Source organism: Cydia fagiglandana, chromosome 1 (assembly GCF_963556715.1).
Source record: "Cydia fagiglandana chromosome 1, ilCydFagi1.1, whole genome shotgun sequence".
In the NCBI taxonomy this organism is placed as follows: Eukaryota; Metazoa; Arthropoda; class Insecta; order Lepidoptera; family Tortricidae; genus Cydia; species Cydia fagiglandana.
In genome coordinates, this window is record NC_085932.1 from 24,125,414 (window position 1) to 24,144,767 (window position 19,354).

Below are 19,354 nucleotides of genomic sequence, written 5' to 3' on the forward strand. Positions count from 1 at the left end.
CCCTGGCAGACTTATATATTCCTGAAATTATGGTCCATACCTCTCTTCTTCTCTGTCGTATCGCTCTTGACAGAGCGGTCGTGGTCACGTTGAGGCGTCCGCATCGGTAGTAGAGGCGGACACAGCTCTTCGCACGATCTCCCGCCATCTCTCCCTGTTGGCAGACTGTCTGGCACAGTCAGATACGCGATTTCCCACTGCGGATTTTATTTGGTCAGTCCAGCGCATAGGTGATCTGCCGCGCGATCTGGTTCCCTCTACTCTTCCTTGTACGACCAGTCGCTCTATGGAGTCGTTATCTCGCCTAGAGACATGGCCAAAGTACTGTAGTATGCGCGACTGTACTACGGTCGATAAACGCTGTGTGATGCCGAGCTCCTGGAGTATGGACACGTTGGTGCGGAAATCCGTCCACGATATCCCAAGCATTTTCCTCCAGCACCACATCTCCAGGGCATCTATCTTCCCCTTTTCCAACTCGCGCACTGTCCACGTCTCTGCGGCGTAAAGAAAAATGGGAAATACGAGTGTTCGCACGAGCCTGACCTTAGTGGTTTTGGTAATGTTGCGATTCCTCCATACTTTCTTTAACTTCTCCATCGCAGTTCTGGTAATAGCCATGCGCCGTTTCACTTCATCTACGCAGCCGCCGTTGTTTGAGATTAAAGCCCCGAGGTAAACGTAGGTCTGAACCACGTTACAGTTCGCAATCTGTGTCACTTCGGGCGAATTGTCGTTGACGCAATCCACGATCATAATCTTGGTCTTTGATCGGTTTATTTTTAGCCCAAACGTAAGGCTTACGCGCTCCATTTTGAGAAGTAATTCCTCCATAAGGTCAGCGTTACTGGCAAATAAGGTGGTATCATCCGCGTATCTTAAGTTTGCAATTTTGTATCCACCAATCGCAACACCATCAGTCCAGTCTTCGAGAGTGATTCGCATTACAAGCTCGGTGTAGGCGTTAAAAAGTAAAGGCGAGATTATACATCCTTGTCGCACGCCCGCACTTGGATGGAAACTATCTGAGAGGAGGTCATCTGTCCGCACTGAAGCTGTTCCCCCTTCGTAGAGTTCCCTGAGCAGGTGTACGAGGTGTTGAGGTGCACCCATGTCCAGTAATGTTTTCCACAACGTTGGCCATTTCACAGAGTCGAATGCCTTGGAGAAATCAACAAAGCATATGTATGTCGGCTTGTTGAACTCCCGAGCCTTCTCGATGATCTGACGAACGATGAGAATCTGTTCGCGGGTTCCTTTTCCTTTCACAAATCCGGCTTGTTCTGGCGCAATTTCTCTGGACAAATATGCTTTCAGTCGCTCGTTTATGATGTGCAACATTATTTTGCTAGCGTGTGTTATCAGAGCAATGAGTCGAAAGTTGCTACACTTTTTCGTGGAACCCTTTTTATGGAGAGGCATGAAGACCGTGTGAGCCCACTCAGTGGGCCATTTGCCTGTGAGCCAGATCTTGTTGCAGATGATGTGGAAGATATGAACGCCACGCTCTCCCAATGCTCTTATAGTTTCAATTGGGATCTCATCTTTCCCTGTGGCCTTCCCATTCTTAAGATGTTGAATAGCGGCTCTTACTTCTGACTCAAGAATATCCGGTTCAAGCATGTCACTCGCAGGTTCCGTGGGTGTGAAGTTTCGCGACTGAGGGTCTTGAAACAAGGACTGGCAATAATTCCTCCAAACTTCCGAAATTTTGTCCAGTTCAGTGACTACTCGGCCATTTTGATCTTCGACGGCCCAGGTTTTGGACGGCAACGTTTTCGTAATGAGGCGGATCTTGTGATATAGGTCTTTTGATTCATATCTGTCTGCATGTGCCTCAATTTCCATACCTACCGACTGGAATTGGTTTCATCGTGGTATCAGATGGGTTAGTGTACGGTAACCTATGATCATCTTGCTTATAATCTCGTCTGCCAAGGTGTTTCGGCAGGAAAAACCTTGGTTTCATGGTGGTATCAGAAGGGTTAAATTAGGGGTCCCGGTGGCCACATTTGAGAGCGTCTGCCAAGCACTTCCGGCAAAAAAAATACTGGCAGACTTCTCTTTTATGTGTCTACATGTAAATTTCTAACTGCTGCCATAATGATTATTTCGGTATCAGATGGGTTAAATCAACCCCCTTTTTTGGCACCGGAAGTAGCCTTCTTTTTCGTACTTTCGGCAAGTTCCGCCGTGGCAGACTATCGAATTCGGACTTAGCATCATTTTTATGGGAAACCATTGTGCATTTCATCGTGGTATCAAGTCGGTTAGAAAATTTGCGACCGGCTCTTCTACTATATTAGAAGACAGGAAAAGTAATTTCAGCGTTTTGTAAAATTCATCCCCTAACAGGGTTAAAAAGGGGTTGAAAATTTTAATCCATTACAAATGCTTTGAAACTTCGTAGAAAGGCATAATAACCGATTACAAAAAAAAGTGATTGCAACGTTTTTGGAAATTCAACCCCTAAGGGGGTTAAAAAGGGGATGAAAGTTCGTCTTCGGATGCAAATTTTATTTTAAGCTAGGAACTTGAAACTTTGTAATAAAGTATGAAATTCAAATACAAGAAAACTAATTTCAGCGTTTTAGAAAATTCATCCCCCAAGGTGGTGAAAAAGGGGTTGAAAGTTTGTATGGATATCAAAAAAATTTTCGAGCGCGGGACTTGAATCTTTGTATTTAGGGATATTATTAGAAGAAAATAAAAGTGATTTCAGCGTTTTGTAAAATTCATCCCCTAACAGGGTTAAAAAGGGGATGAAAGTTTGTATGGGGTTAAAGTATTCTCTTGAGCTACGAATTTGAAAACTTCGTTAAAAGATATATTATTAAAATACAAGAAAACTAATTTCAGCGTTTTTGAAAATTCAACCCCTAAGGTGGTGAAAAAGGGGTTGAAAGTTTGTATGGATATCAAACATTTTTTCGAGTGGTGGACTTGAATCTTTGTATTTAGGGATATTATTAGAAGACAGGAAAAGTAATTTCAGCGTTTTCTAAAATTCATCCCCTAACAGGGTTAAAAAGGGGTTGAAAGTTTGAATCCATTACAAATGGTTTTGAAACTTCTTAGAAAGGCATAATAGCCGATTCCAAAAAAAAGCGATTGCAACGTTTTTGGAATTTCAACCCCTAAGGGGGTTAAAAAGGGGATGGAAGTTCGTCTGCGGGTGCAAATTTTATTTTAAGCAAGGATCTTAAAACTTTGTAAAAACGTCTTAAATTAAAATACAAGAAAACTCATTTCAGCGTTTTTGAAAATTCATCCCCTAAGGTGGTGAAAAAGGGGTTGAAAGTTTGTATGGATATCAAACATTTTTTCGAGCGCGGGACTTGAATCTTTGTATTTGGGGATACTATTAGAAGACAATAAAAGTAATTTCAGCGTTTTGTAAAATTCATCCCCTAACAGGGTTAAAATGGGTTTCAAAGTTTAAATCCATTACAAATGCTTTGAAAATTCTTAGAAAGGCATAATAGCCAATTACAGAAAAAAAGTAATTGCAACGTTCTTGGAAATTCAACCCCTAAGGGTTAAAAAGGGGATGAAAGTTCGTCTTCAGGTGCAAATTTTATTTGAAGCTAGGAACTTGAAACTTTGTAAAAAGGTATTATATTAAAATACAAGAAAACTAATTTCAGCGTTTTTGAAAATTCATCCCTATGGTGGTGAAAAAGGGGTTGTAAGTTTGTATGGATATCAAAAAAAATTCAAGTGGTGGACTTGAATCTTTGTATTTAGGGATATTATTAGAAGACAGGAAAAGTAATTTCAGCGTTTTGTAAAATTCATCCCCTAACAGGGTTAAAAAGGGGTTGAAAGTTCGTCTTCAGGTGCAAATTTTATTTGAAGCTAGGAACTTGAAACTTTGTAAAAAGGTATTATATTAAAATACAAGAAAACTAATTTCAGCGTTTTAAAAATTCATCCCTATGGTGGTGAAAACGGGGTTGAAAGTTTGTATGGATATTATGCATTTTCTCGAGTGCGGGATTTGAATCTTTGTATTTGGGGATATTATTAGAAGACAATAAAAGTGATTTCAGTGATTTGTAAAATTCATCCCCTAACAGGGTTAAAATGGGGTTCAAAGTTTGAATCCATTACAAATGCTTAGAAACTTCTTAGAAAGTCATAATAGCCGATTACAAAAAAAAGTAATTGCAACGTTTTTGGAAATTCAATCCCTAAGGGGGCTAAAAAGGGGATGAAAATTCGTCTTGGGGTATAAATTTAATTTTAAGCTAGGAACTTTAACTTTTCGGAAAAAAGGTAATAAATTAAAAAAACATGAAAACTAATTCAAGCATTTTTGAAAATCATCCCCCAAGGTGGTGAGAAAGAGGTTGAAAGTTTATATGGAGATCAGATATTTTGTGAGTGCGGAATGCGGAACTTGAATCTTTGTATAATGGCATAGGTACCTATTATGAGAATACAAGAAAAGTAATTTCAGCAACCAACATCAAAATCCACTTGACTTAAAACTTCATACAACTTGCTAAAAAAGAAAAGTACTTAATTTCAACATTGCTTGGATATGAAAATTATAGGTACTAAAGATGTAAAATGTTGAAGATAAGATTCCACGCGGACGAAGTCGCGGGCAACAGCTAGTAATAATTATAAAATATAATTTATTCAATAGCAAAACTTATACAAACTATTATTATAATTAAGTATAAACTAAATAAATTAAAACTAAAACTATAGTCCGTTTTTTTTAGCATTAGAAAGAACTTCGCAGAAGTTCGCTTGTGGTTCTAAATCTGGCACTTTTAGCGGTAACAATTTGAAGTAAATTATATGTATTGACCATGCTACATTAGATAATTCAATAATTATTAACAATTAACGAGCCTGATAAAAACTACACGCCTCCTTCTGCGGAGTTCTTTCTAATGCTAAAAAAAACGGACTATAATAAAATAAATAAATAAAACTTACCCACCTACCTTAGGTCCCCCAGATCTGTCCCCTGCGGACATAATATATAATTATTATACATTATGAGGCTGGTTTAAAAAAATGCATAGCTTTCAGGTTAATCTAGGTATACTCGTATTGTTCCTTAAGTTTTAATTTGTCCACAATACGAAAGTAAAAATACTGTCGTACAGAGCAAATGTTTTATAAATTTACGAGTTCCAGATTTCTCCAAGATCCCGTAATCAGATCCTGACTTGATGATAATGGGACCAACTTTTGAAAAGCATTTAAGAACCCTTTCAAATAAAAAAACTAATATCATAATCGGTCTCGGTTTTCGAGTCTTAGGGAACCTCTTCCTTTTTTTATGAAGCCGATTAAAAATAGAAGACGATCGCAGGGGGGTCAATTTTCAAATAGGCATTTTTTGCTGTCCCACGGCTAAAACTCGAAGTCCATAGAACTAAAAGACTGGGTATGTATATATTTTCACTCAGTATATTATAAGCTTTAAAAATCATGCACAACTGTACCTAAAATATTATTTGTTCCTGAGAAAATCGCATTTGAAGTTCCAAAAACGGCGAAATTTGCCGTTTTTCGCGTGTCCCAGTGGCGGCATAGCGCAATAAAAAAAATCATAACTTTGGATGTAGGCAACGTATTATAAACAACTTTGTATTTCTATAAAGAGCATTTTCTAGAGAATTGATTTAATCATATTGATAAATTAATGCGTTATTTAATAAAACAAGGGAAACCTTTTTATCGCTGTCCCGCGCGGCACCTGTTTTGTTATGACTTAAATATACCCCCTATAATCTTCTTTGTCTATTGAATAACGGTTAGATTAAATTTACGACGCAATAGTGCGGTTAGTTGGGCATCGATTGACATTAAATGTAGACCCGGAAACAGTTTAATTTATTTAAAAACAGATAAAAACCTCTTTCGATATATTTTGGTACGACTACAATGACATTTGTATGGATGCTTAATACGTTGGTACATAGTTGGAATAAAAATGTTTATTTTATAATAATAGTTGCAAATATAGTGTTAAAATATATAGTAAAATAAATAAGTGAATCGGTTGTATTGTGTAGGAAATATCGCTAAAAAATATAATTGGCGACATGTCGCGACATTTGTATGGCGACATTTATACGGCTATTTTGACCGTATAAATGTCGATTGTGGCATACAAATGTCGACATAGTGCCATACAGATGTCGAGAAGGTGTTATACAAATGTCGTCAGGGTCTTATAAATGCAACAAAAATAATAAATAGTGGCATATACATGTTGATACTGCCATATAATGTCGAAAAAATGTCTTATACATGTCAAAAGCGCCTTAAAAATGACCAAATAGTGTCATACAAATGTCGATCTTTAAACGTCCATATCTAGCTAACTATAAAAAGTACAGAGGTGCCTCCTACGGTATATTTTTTGTTGTGAAGAACCCTTCCTAAAACGATGATTATAAATCAGATTTTTCAAAAAAAAAAATTGCCATACAAATGTCGAAAAAACACCCTCTTCAAAAATTGACCCAGGGGATAAGAACGTTTATTACCTATGGTAAACAGGAGTAGGTACAAACGTTATCCTGCAATATCTATGATCTTGATCGATCACGCTGGTGTCGCCTCTATACGACGCAGGCGCCGAGTTGTGCAACATCCCCAGCCTTGTGAAGGACTGCGCGCGCGCGTGTTCGCCGGGAAAATGCTCGGGCGCATTTTCATGAGCTTCGGCAGCCGCGTGACCACGTATTCAGGGCCAGCTGTAATCGGCTGTATAGTTACAAATGGAAAATACTGAATGTTAATGGGTCGATACTTCATATCCGGAGTTCTTTTAATACCTAGTTAATAATGCAAAATTAACATTTTAAACCTCAACCAAATTAACAGGAAGAGAGCAGCATGTACCTAAAAACTAGAAGGGCGTAGTATAAGATTTTGCTACATAACTGCCAGGTATTTTTGTAAGTTTTATATAACTAATCGGACTCGTGCTGGTTCCTAATAAAAAAATGTTGTTTAGGTACATCTTATAGTTCTCCATTTTCCCTCACTCGAAGTTTGTTTTAAACCCTATATAGGTACTTAATGTATTGCTTGATTGTTGGTGTATTCCCATTTGTCCCCTGACGGGCAGAGATGGGAATAGAATCATTCCCATTTCTTCCCCCTCCACGAAAGCGCCGCCATGACATATGGCATAGGGCGTACAAGATACACGATGCACGTGATTCGTGATTGTTGACAGAATATTTGTCAATGAGCAGTATTGTGTCAGTCACGATGCTTCGGTTGCTGTCAGCACTGGACTATGCCCATTGTCACCGCTGGTATGCGACCTTGTGTCCTTGTGCCATTGCTCGTCTACACTTACTCGAAAACCGTTTATTCTAATGCAAATACGCGAACGGCTTACAAATTATTCGCTTACATGCCTAAAATAGACTGGCCTACTTTCGAGTTGGATGTTGACCAAATAAACGTTAATACCCTTCGTTACCATATTAAAAATATAAATTAATAGGTAAAAAAGATAAAAAAGTTTATTTTTTATATAACAGTTTATAGTTTTTAAAACTTTTTTCTTTCATCGAAAGCGTGTTCATAAGTTCCGGAAACGAATTGGTATAATAGTTATATTATACAAGCCGGTGTTTGAACCGCGGACTCTATGAAAACGCATGATTTCTTTCATCGAAAACGTCATCATAAGTTCCGAAAAACTAATTGGTATGAGAGTTAATTATATTATACAAGCCGAGGTTTGAATTCGCGATCTCTATGAAAACGCATGTGAACCGCCAGCATCCGCTAGCAGCGGCGCTATTTAACTACTTATTGATTAAATACAATACTTAAGGCTACTTAATTAAAATCCCGCTATTTGTGAATGTGACACCAAATTCGGCCTTGGTCCACAGATTGTATATTTCACAGAATTTTCAGCAATATTATTGGAATGTACTGTACTGAACTACTGATGGTCACAAAATTTTTTGTTTGCTTTTACATGAGCTTTAAACACACAATATCATTAACGATATCATTCAACGATACTGTTACCAAATTTAGGCAGGTATAAATACGTAAAGTTCATTACACATGTCGTAATTGTAACGTCTCGGCAAAGCCTGTTTCAAATGTCGACGGCTCCGCAGACGTACACGTCGACCCAAACTAGACCACTTACGCTAAACAACTCGGTTAAAAAAGATTTATGACTATTATAAAAATAGTGTCTATACGAAGGTAAAGCCATTTTATTAATCTAAATTAAACAGATGTATTTCACGGTCATTGGTATGGTATGGACACCAAATGACAATTTTTATTACATTAGTAGGTAGATAGGTATATGGACACTATTAAACATGGTACCTATTTACAGTATACATATTTATTTTTATAATTTCCGCTCTTGATTATCATTTCACAGATAGCGTGTGAAATGTATACAGAACTCCTGAAAAATTTAATATTTGGTGACTGTGTGAAAAATCGGTGTGACCGCGATGTGTCGTCGCTGCGGCGCGGCGCGGCGGTTGCACAAGTAGCGCTTTGTTTACGTGGCATTGTCCAGCCGTCCCGTCGGCCAGGTTCGTACGTGCGTACTTGAATATATTTAAATTTGGAGATGCGACCGGGATGAGGCAAGCGAAACTGTCTACTATAAATGCTGTTAGTGCCGACTGAGGGATACAGTTCTCAGCTCTAAGCAACCCCGAGCACATCTCATCAAACAATCGAAATGGCTTTCAAGGTACGGAACATCGGATATTTGTGGAATGTGAAGTGTGAAAAAAGTGAACGTGAAAAAGTGCATTAAGTGAAATGGATTGTGACCATTGGATCAAATTGAAATAATACAGTATATCATCCGGCCGGACAGCAGTTAAACTTTAAATTCTGAACTTTTCTAAATCTGGATTAAATAATTGAACAAAATCAAAGTTGAACAACTAATGACTACTCTATAACTAGTTAAATGTCATATTTTTTTGGTTTTAGTTGGTGGTCTTCACTTGTTTGGTCGCCGCCGCCTACGGCAGCGTGGCCCCAGCGGCCATAGCAGCGGCGCCCCTGGTCGCAGCGGCCCCGGTGGCGGCGCGGCTCGAGGAGTTCGACCCGCTGCCGCAGTACCGCTTTGGCTACGACGTGGCGGATTCACTTACCGGCGATTACAAGAGCCAGACAGAGCAGCGCGACGGCGACCTGGTGCAGGGGCAGTACTCGCTGGTCGACTCGGATGGCACGCGTCGTGTTGTGGACTACACTGCCGATCCAGTTAACGGGTTCAACGCCATCGTGCGTAAAGAGCCGCTAGTGGCCGCTGCGCCCGCCGTCGTGGCAGAGCCTGCCGTCGTGCCCGCACGCATCGCCGCCGCTCCAGTAGTGGCGGAGCCCGCCGTCGTTTCCGCACGCTACGCTGCTGCTCCAGTCGTCGCCCAGCCCGCCTTCGCCCGCTACGCTGTTGCACCTGCCGTCGCTCCGGCCAGGATCGCCGCCGCTCCCGTATTCGCCCGCTACGCTGCCGCTCCCGTGGTTGCCGCTCGGTACGCTGCCGCCCCAGTGGCCGCCGCCGCCCCTGTGGTAGCCGCTCGTTATGCTGCTGCCCCAGTGGCCGCTGCTCCAGTAGCTGCTGCCCCAGTGGCCGCCGCCTACAGAACTGCGGTAGCTTCGTACAGCGCTGCCTACACAGGTCCAGTCGCGGCACAGTATGCTCAGTATGCCGCCCCTCTGGCGGCCTATAGCGCTCCCGCGGCCGCGGCCTACTCCGCGCCGGCATACGGCGCGCCCGTAGCGGCATATGCTGCGCCCGCGGCACCCGCCCCGGTGTTTGCGCGCACGGCTCCCGCGAAACTCGTGGCGCCCAACGCCGCCGGATACTACTATCCTTGAACAATGATCACTGGCTTGATGGCTCATTACTAAAGACTTGACTTATATTTAAGTTATTGAAATATACTTTTTGTTTACTTTTATTTTTCGACGTTTTTATTCAAAAACCAACCCAAATAATTGTGCTATTTGGCACTCTACTATAGCTTGTTTTCCTTAACTATAGGTAAGCAACTTTATCTGATATAGATTTGGATTTTGTCTTATTTAGACTTTGTTGTGTTTGTGTTATTTAGATTAATTAATCTCAATCGTTAGCATTAGCAAAAGATGTCAAATAATTAAATGCACTCTGTATTCTTATACTTTTTTATTTATGAAAAATAATATTTACATACGATTTGCTAGCTAACTTCTTACGATATACTCATAATATATATTATTATGATTATGATATGAACCAATAGCTTTTACCGAATGTACAACTTTGTGGTATATAAAAGACATCAACGAATCTACTAAACTAATACCTACTGGTACCTATAGTTACTTAAAAAACAAAATCTATTTGTTTGCTATCTTGTAATATTTTTTTCACCACACCAGCTCGGAAAGAATTACTTTGCACTTCAAAAACGAATAGCAAAGTTGCATTTTATCCACATGTGAGGCAAAGTAATCAAATGCAAATTTTGAGTTGTTTTCTTATGTTTGCTGGTAGAATTGACTTTTAAATGATGATTTTGGATGATAAATATTTAATAACATTCATTTGGATTTGATTTGGTTTGATTTTGTTTGATATTTTACATTTAATATTTGCTTCGGGTTGGTGTGGTGAAAAATTTTGTGTTTCCCTCGGGGGCAAATTTTGTTTAACCCTCGTGCTTTGAAACCTCGCAACGCTCAAGATTCAATTTTTCGAACCACTCGCTACGCTCGTGGTTCAATTTTGGAATCTTTCGCTTGCTCGGGTATCAATATTAGCACGAGCGGTTAAACAATAACTTTGCCCCCTTGTAAAACAAATAACTATTTTTATTTCAAGAGGTAGGCAGGCAGTATTTGACCTACTGCTGTCCGGCGAATATTATATGTGTACATAACTAAAAGAACTTTATTACTGATAACAATTGCATGAACTAATTTATCCGTTAAAAAAATATCCGTAATCCTTTCTAATATATTTTTATAATACTATAAATGTTAAAGTAACTGTCTGTTACCTGTTCACGCTTAAACCATTGAACCGATTTATAGACTTATTTGGAATGGAAACAGTTTGAGGCCCAGGGAAGGACATATGATAGTTTTATTACTTTATTAGGGTTCCGTACCCGAAGAGTACAAACGGGACCCTATTACTAAGACTCCTTTGCCCGTCTGTCGGTCTGTCTATCTGTCTGTCTGTCTGTCACCAGGCTGTATCTCATGAACCGTGATAGCTATTGAAATTTTCACAGATTATTATTTTCTGTTGCCTCTATAACAACAAATACTCAAAACGGAAAAAAAAAATTATATGTGGGGCTCCCATACAACAAATGTGTCTTTTTTTGGCGTTTTTTGCGAAATGGTACGGAACCCTTAGTGCGCGAGTCCGACTCGCACTTGACCGGCGGCAACATACTTCCCATCATACTTAAAACAAAAACTCTACTACGCAACTCTACGGTTCGAAATCGAATGATTAGAAAAGAATGTCAAATGGTTTAAGGGTTATTTAATATGGATAACGCTGTAAGTACCTATCTTTTTAGGGTTCCGTACCCAAAGGGTAAAACGGGACCCTATTACTAAGACTTCGCTGTCCGTCCGTCCGTCTGTCACCAGGCTGTATCTCACGAACCGTGATAGCTAGACAGTTGAAATTTTCACAGATGATGTATTTCTGTTGCCGCTATAACAACAAATACTAAAAACAGAATAAAATAAAGATTGAAATGGGGCTCCCATACAACAAACGTGATTTTTGACCAAAGTTAAGCAACGTCGGGAGTGGTCAGTACTTGGATGGATGACCGTTTTTTTTTGCTTTTTTTTTGTTTTTTTTTTTGCATTATGGTACGGAACCCTTCGTGCGCGAGTCCGACTCGCACTTGCCCGGTTTTTTCCTGAAACGCAGGGAATCCTAGTTCATGCACAAATGCACATAGGTACACTAGCTGTTGCCCGCGACTTCGTCCGCGTGGAATCTTATCTTCAACATTTACATCTTTAGTAAGTACCTATAATTTTCATATCCAAGCAATGTTGAAATTAAGTACTTTTCTTTTTTAGCAAGTTGTTGAAGTTGAAGTTTTAAGTCAAGTGGATTTTGATGTTGGTTGCTAAATTACTTTTCTTGTATTCTCATAATAGGTACCTATGCCCCTATCAACAAAGATTCAAGTTCCGCACTCACAAAATATCTGATCTCCATACAAACTTTCAACCCCTTTCTCACCACCTTGGGGGATGATTTTCAAAAATGCTTGAAATAGTTTCATGTTTTTAATTTAATACCTTATTTTTGCAAAAAGTTCAAGTTCCTAGCTTAAAATTAAATTTACACCCCAAGACGAACTTCCCCTTTTTAACCCCCTTAGGGGTTGAATTTCCAAAAACGTTGCAATCACTTTTTTTGTAATCGGCTGTTATGTTTTTCTAAGAAGTTTCAAAGCATTTGTAATGGATTCAAACTTTGAACCCCATTTTAACCCTGTTAGGGGATGAATTTTACAAATCACTGAAATCACTTTTATTGTCTTCTAATAATATACCCCAATACAAAGATTCAAATCCCGCGCTCGAAATAATGCATGATATCCATACAAACTTTCAACCCCGTTTTCACCACCATAGGGATGAATTTTCAAACGCTGAAATTAGTTTTCTTGTATTTTAATATAATACCTTTTTACAAAGTTTCAAGTTCCTAGCTCAAAAGAAAACTTTAATCCCATACAAACTTTCATCCCATTTTTAACACTGTTAGGGGATGAATTTTACAAAACGCTGAAATTACTTTTCCTGTCTTTTAATAATATCCCCAAATACAAAGATTCAAGTCCCGCAATAGAAAAAAATTTTCATATCCATACAAACTTTCAACCCCTTTTGCACCACCTTGGGGGATGAATTTTCTAAAACGCTGAAATCAGTTTTCTTGTATTTTAATAATATATCTTTTAACGAAGTTTCAAATTCCTAGCTCAAAAGAAAACTTTAACCCCATACAAACTTTCATCCCATTTTTAACCCTGTTAGGGGATGAATTTTATAAAACGCTGAAATTACTTTTCCTGACTTTTAATAATATCCCCAAATACAAAGTTTCAAGTCCCGCAATAGAAAAAAAATTCATATCCATACAAACTTTCAACCCCATTTGCACCAACTTGGGGGATGAATTTTCTAAAACGCTGAAATTAGTTTTCTTTTATTTGAATTTGATACTTTTTTACAAAGTTTCAAGTTCCTAGCTTAAAATAAAACTTTAACCCCATACAAACTTTCATCCCATTTTTAACCCTGTTAGGGGATGAATTTTACGAAACGCTGAAATTACTTTTCCTGTCTTTTAATAATATCCCCAAATACAAAGATTCAAGTCCCGCAATAGAAAAAAAATTTCATATCCATACAAACTTTCAACCCCTTTTGCACCACCTTGGGGGATGAATTTTCTAAAACGCTGAAATCAGTTTTCTTGTATTTTAATAATATATCTTTTAACGAAGTTTCAAATTCCTAGCTCAAAAAAAAACTTCAACCCCATACAAACTTTCATCCCATTTTTAACCCTGTTAGGGGATGAATTTTACAAAACGCTGAAATTACTTTTCCTGTCTTTTAATAATATCCCCAAATACAAAGATTCAAGTCCCGCAATAGAAAAAAAAAATCATATCCATACAAACTTTCAACCCCTTTTGCACCACCTTGGGGGATGAATTTTCTAAAACGCTGAAATTAGTTTTCTTGTATTTGAATTTGATTCTTTTTTACAAAGTTTCAAGTTCCTAGCTTAAAATAAAATTTGCACCCGAAGACGAACTTTCATCCCCTTTTTAACCCCCTTAGGGGTTGAATTTCCAAAAACGTTGCAACCATTTTTTTTTGTAATGGGCTATTATGCCTTTCTAAGAAGTTTCAAAGCATTTATAATGGATTAAAATTTTCAACCCCTTTTTAACTCTGTTAGGGGATGAATTTTACAAAACCCTGAAATTACTTTTCTCATCTTCTAATAATATCCCTAAATACAAAGATTCAACTCAACCACTCGAAAATTTTTTTGATTTCCATACAAACTTTCAACCCCTTTTTCACCACCTTAGGGGATGAATTTTCTAAAACGCTGAAATTAGTTTTCTTGTATTTTAATAATATATCTTTTTACGAAGTTTCAAGTTCCTAGCTTAAAAGAAAACTTTAACCCCATACAAACTTTCATCCCCTTTTTAACCCCCTTAGGGGTTGAATTTCTCAAAATCGCTTCTTATCTCTTGTACACTTTATAAATGCAATCTGGTGTGCAAATTTCAACTTTCTGGATTTTGTAGTTTCGGCTCTGCGTTGATGAATCAGTCAGTCAGTCAGTCAGGACACTTGCATTTATATATAGGTACATATAGGTACTTATGTAATTCAACTCATTATTAGAGTTGAAGAGTCCAAGGCTATAAGTGCTGTCATGCATTATTAAAAAATCGTAGACACTATAAATAAGTAGATGCCAAAACAGAGACTTTAAAAAAAGACGCTTACGAGTATTTTTGGCTTTTTGAACCTGATGTGAGAGGCTTTTAAGTTTTAACCCCCTTATTCATAAACGTTTACTAAAGTTGACAATCCGATAATAATCGTTTGTCCCTTTCCATCACACCAATACGTCGGTAAGGGACAACGATTATTATGAATAAGGGGATTATTATTTCTAAACGTTTATGAATAAGGGGGACACTTCGGACCAGGAAATCGAAAAAGTAGTAAATATAATTCAGATAACGAAAAACTTAGGAAAGGAGAACTATCTCTTGTGGCAGCAATCAATATATCAAATAGGTGCCATTGCGTGACTCATTTATAAATTCACCCGGTAGGTAGTTGTTGACGTAGTTAATAAGCTTCTACTTACCTTTTTTTAATATAATAGAGGCGGTTAAGAAACGGAATTAAAGAACTGTGTAACAGTGTTCTTTCATCGAGTTACAGGCCAATCCGAACGTAAACTTATATCACACTAGCTGTTGCCCACGACTTCGTCCGCGTGGAATCTTATCTTCAACATTTTACATCTTTAATACTTACCTATACTTTTCATATCCAAGCAATGTTGAAATTAAGTACTTTTCTTTTTTAGCAAGTTGTATGAAGTTTTATTTTAAGTGGATTTTGATGTTGGTTGCTGAAATTACTTTTCTTGTAATCTCATAATAGGTACCTATGCCCTTATACAAAGATTAAAGTTCCGCACTCACAAAATATCTGATCTCCATACAAACTTTCAACCTCTTTCTCACCACCTTGAGGGATGATTTAAAAAAATGCTTGAATTAGTTTTCATGTTTTTTATTTTAATACCTTTTTTTTGCAAAAAGTTCAAGTTCCTAGCTTAAAATTAAATTTACACCCCAAGACGAACTTTCACCCCCTTTTTAACCCCCTTAGGGGTAGAATTTCCTAAAACGTTGCAATTACTTACTTTTTTTTTGTAATCGGCTATTATGTCTTTCTAAGAAGTTTCAAAGCATTTGTAATGGATTCAAACTTTCAACCCCATTTTAACCCTGTTAGGGCATGAATTTTACAAATCGCTGAAATCACTTTTATTGTCTTCCAATAATATCCCCAAATACAAAGATTCAAATCCCGCGCTCGAAAAAATGTATGATATCCATACAAACTTTCAACCCCGTTTTCACCACCATAGGGGATAAATTTTCAAAAACGCTGAAATTAGTTTTCTTGTATTTTAATTTAATACCTTTTTACAAAGTTTCAAGTTCCTAGCTTCAAATAAAATTTGCACCTGAAGACGAACTTTCATCCCCTTTTTAACCCCCTTAGGGGTTGGAATTCCAAGAACGTTGCAATTACTTTGTTTTGTAATCGGCTATTATGCCTTTCTAAGAATTTTCAAAGCATTAATAATGGATTAAAAATTTGAAACCCATTTTAACCCTGTTAGGGGATGAATTTTACAAAACGCTGAAATTACTTTTATTGCCTTCTAACAATATCCCCACATACAAAAATTAAAGTCCCGCGCTCGAAAAAAAATTTGATATCCATACAAACTTTCAACCCCTTTTTCACCACCTTAGGGGATGAATTTTCAAAAACGCTGATATTACTTTTCTTGTATTTTAATAATATATCTTTCAACGAAGTTTCAAATTCCTAACTCAAAAGAAAACTTCAACCCCATACAAACTTTCATCCCCTTTTTAACCCTGTTAGGAGATGAATTGTACAAAACGCTGAAATTACTTTTATTGTCATCTAATAATATCCCCAAATACAAAGATTCAAGACTCGCGCTCGAAAAATTTTTTGATATCCATACAAACTTTCAACCCCTTTTTCACCACCTTGGGGGATGAATTTTCTAAAACGCTGAAATTAGTTTTCTTGTATTTGAATTTGATATATTTTTACAAAGTTTCAAGTTCCTAGCTTAAAATAAAATTTGCACCCGAAGACGAACTTTCATCCCCTTTTTAACCCCCTTAGGGGTTGATTTTCCAAAAACGTTGCAATCACTTTTTTTTGTAATCGGCTATTATGCCTTTCTAAGAAGTTTCAAAGCATTTGTAATGGATTAAAATTTTCAACCCCTTTTTAACCCTGTTAGGGGATGAATTTTACAAAACGCTGTAATTACTTGTCCTGTCTTCTAATAATATCCCTAAATACAAAGATTCAAGTCCACCACTCGAAAAAAAATTTGATTTCCATACAAACTTTCAACCCCTTTTTCACTACCTTAGGGGATGAATTTTCAAAAACGCTGAAATTTGTTTTCTTGTATTTTAATAAAATATCTTTTTACGAAGTTTCAAATTCCTAGCTTAAAAGAAAACTTTAACCCTATACAAACTTTCATCCCCTTTTTAACCCCCTTAGGGGTTGAATTTCTTAAAATTGCTTCTTATCTCTTGTACACTTTATAAATGCAATCTGGTGTGCAAATTTCAACTTTCTGGCTTTTGTAGTTTCGGCTCTGCGTTGATGAATCAGTCAGTCAGTCAGTCAGGACACTTCCATTTATATATATAGACTAGCTGTTGCCCGCGACTTCGTCCGCGTGGAATCTTATCTTCAACATTTTACATCTTTAGTACCTATAATTTTCATATCCAAGCAATGTTGAAATTAAGTACTTTTCTTTTTTAGCAAATTATATGAAGTTTTAAGTCAAGTGGATTTTGATGTTGGTTGCTGAAATTGCTTTTCTTGTATTCTCATAATAGGTACCTATGCCCTTATACAAAGATTCAAGTTCCGCATTCCGCACTCACAAAATATCTGATCTCCATACAAACTTTCAACCCCTTTCTCACCACCTTGGGGGATGATTTTCAAAAATGCTTGAATTAGTTTTCATGTTTTTTAATTTATTACCTTTTTTTCCAAAAAGTTAAAGTTCCTAGCTTTAAATTAATTTTACACCCCAAGACGAATTTTCATCCCCTTTTTAGCCCCCTTAGGGATTGAATTTCCTAAAACGTTGCAATTACTTACTTTTTTTTTGTAATCGGCTATTATGTCTTTCTAAGAAGTTTCAAAGCATTTGTAATGGATTCAAACTTTGAACCCCATTTTAACCCTGTTAGGGGATGAATTTTATAAATCGCTGAAATCACTTTTATTGTCTTCTAATAATATCCCCAAATACAAAGATTCAAATCCCGCGCTCGAAAAAATGCATGATATCCATACAAAGTTTCAACCCCGTTTTTACCACCATAGGGAGTAATTTTTAAAAACGCTGAAATTAGTTTTCTTGTATTTTAATATAATACCTTTTTACAAAGTTTCAAGTTCCTAGCTTGAAATAAAATTTGCACCTAAAGACGAACTTTCATCCCCTTTTTAACCCCCTTAGGGGTTGAATTTCCAAAAACGTTGCAATCACTTTTTTTTGTAATCGGCTAATATGCCTTTCTAAGAAGTTTCAAAACCATTTGTAATGGATTCAAACTTTCAACCCCTTTTTAACCCTGTTAGGGGATGAATTTTACAAAACGCTGAAATTACTTTTCCTGTTTTCTAATAATATCCCTAAATACAAAGATTCAAGTCCCACACTCGAAAAAATGTTTGATGTCCATACAAACTTTCAACCCCTTTTTCACCACCTTAGGGGTTGAATTTTCAAAAACGCTGAAATTAGTTTTCTTGTATTTTAATAATATATCTTTTAACGAAGTTTCAAATTCGTAGCTCAAAAGAAAACTTTAACCCCATACAAACTTTCATCCCCTTTTTAACCCTGTTAGGGGATGAATTTTACAAAACGCTGAAATTACTTTTATTGTCTTCTGATAATATCCCCAAATACAAAGATTCAATACCCGCGCTCGAAAAATTTTTTGATATGCATACAAACTTTCAACCCCTTTTTCACCACCTTGGGGATGAATTTTCTAAAACGCTGAAATTAGTTTTCTTGTATTTGAATTTGATACTTTTTTACAAAGTTTCAAGTACCTAGCTTAAAATAAAATTTGCACCCGAAGACGAACTTCCATCCCCTATTTAACCCCCTTAGGGGTTGAATTTCCAAAAACGTTGCAATTACTTTTTTTGTAATCGGCTATTATGCCTTTCTACGAAGTTTCAAAGCATTTGTAATGGATTAAAAATTTCAACCCCTTTTTAACCCTGTTAGGGGATGAATTTTACAAAACGCTGAAATTACTTTTCCTGTCTTCTAATAATATCCCTAAATACAAAGATTCAAGTCCACCACTTGAAATTTTTTTTGATATCCATACAAACTTTCAACCCCTTTTTCACCACCTTAGGGGATGAATTTTCAAAAACGCTGAAATTAGTTTTCTTATATTTTAATAATATATCTTTTTACGAAGTTTCAAATTCCTAGCTTAAAAGAAAACTTTAACCCCATACAAACTTTCATCCCCTTTTTAACCCCCTTAGGGGTTGAATTTCTCAAAATCGCTTCTTATCTCTTGTACACTTTATAAATGCAATCTGGTGTGCAAATTTCAACTTTCTGGCTTTTGTAGTTTCGGCTCTGCGTTGATGAATCAGTCAGTCAGGACACTTGCATTTATATATATAGATTAAATAATACTAGTATCTAAATAATGTAATTTAGTTATCCTGTATTTTGCTCGTACTTGTCGGGACATTGTATTGGCCCAAGCGAGACGCACGATGACTAAATGACACCATTTAGATATCATTTTGTTGTATTGTCAGAGTATGAGTGTACGTTCTAATTGGTCTACTAGGTTCCTATTAGAATTAGGATCGCAATTATTAGGTAATTAATTACGTGTTATTAATTACCTATGGTTTTTCGAAAAGG

At 37.1% G+C, this 19,354-nt stretch overlaps 1 protein-coding gene across 1 annotated transcript; it reads left to right on the forward strand.

Moving 5' to 3' along the window:
* Positions 1-8,620: 8,620 nt before the first annotated feature.
* LOC134667456 (cuticle protein 18.6-like) lies at positions 8,621-9,950 on the forward strand. The gene is made up of 2 exons (XM_063524876.1): positions 8,621-8,728; positions 8,977-9,950. The coding sequence occupies exons 1-2, from the start codon at positions 8,717-8,719 to the stop codon at positions 9,865-9,867; spliced, it is 903 nt and encodes a 300-aa protein (XP_063380946.1). The 5' UTR covers positions 8,621-8,716; the 3' UTR covers positions 9,868-9,950.
* The last annotated feature ends 9,404 nt before the right edge of the window (positions 9,951-19,354 follow it).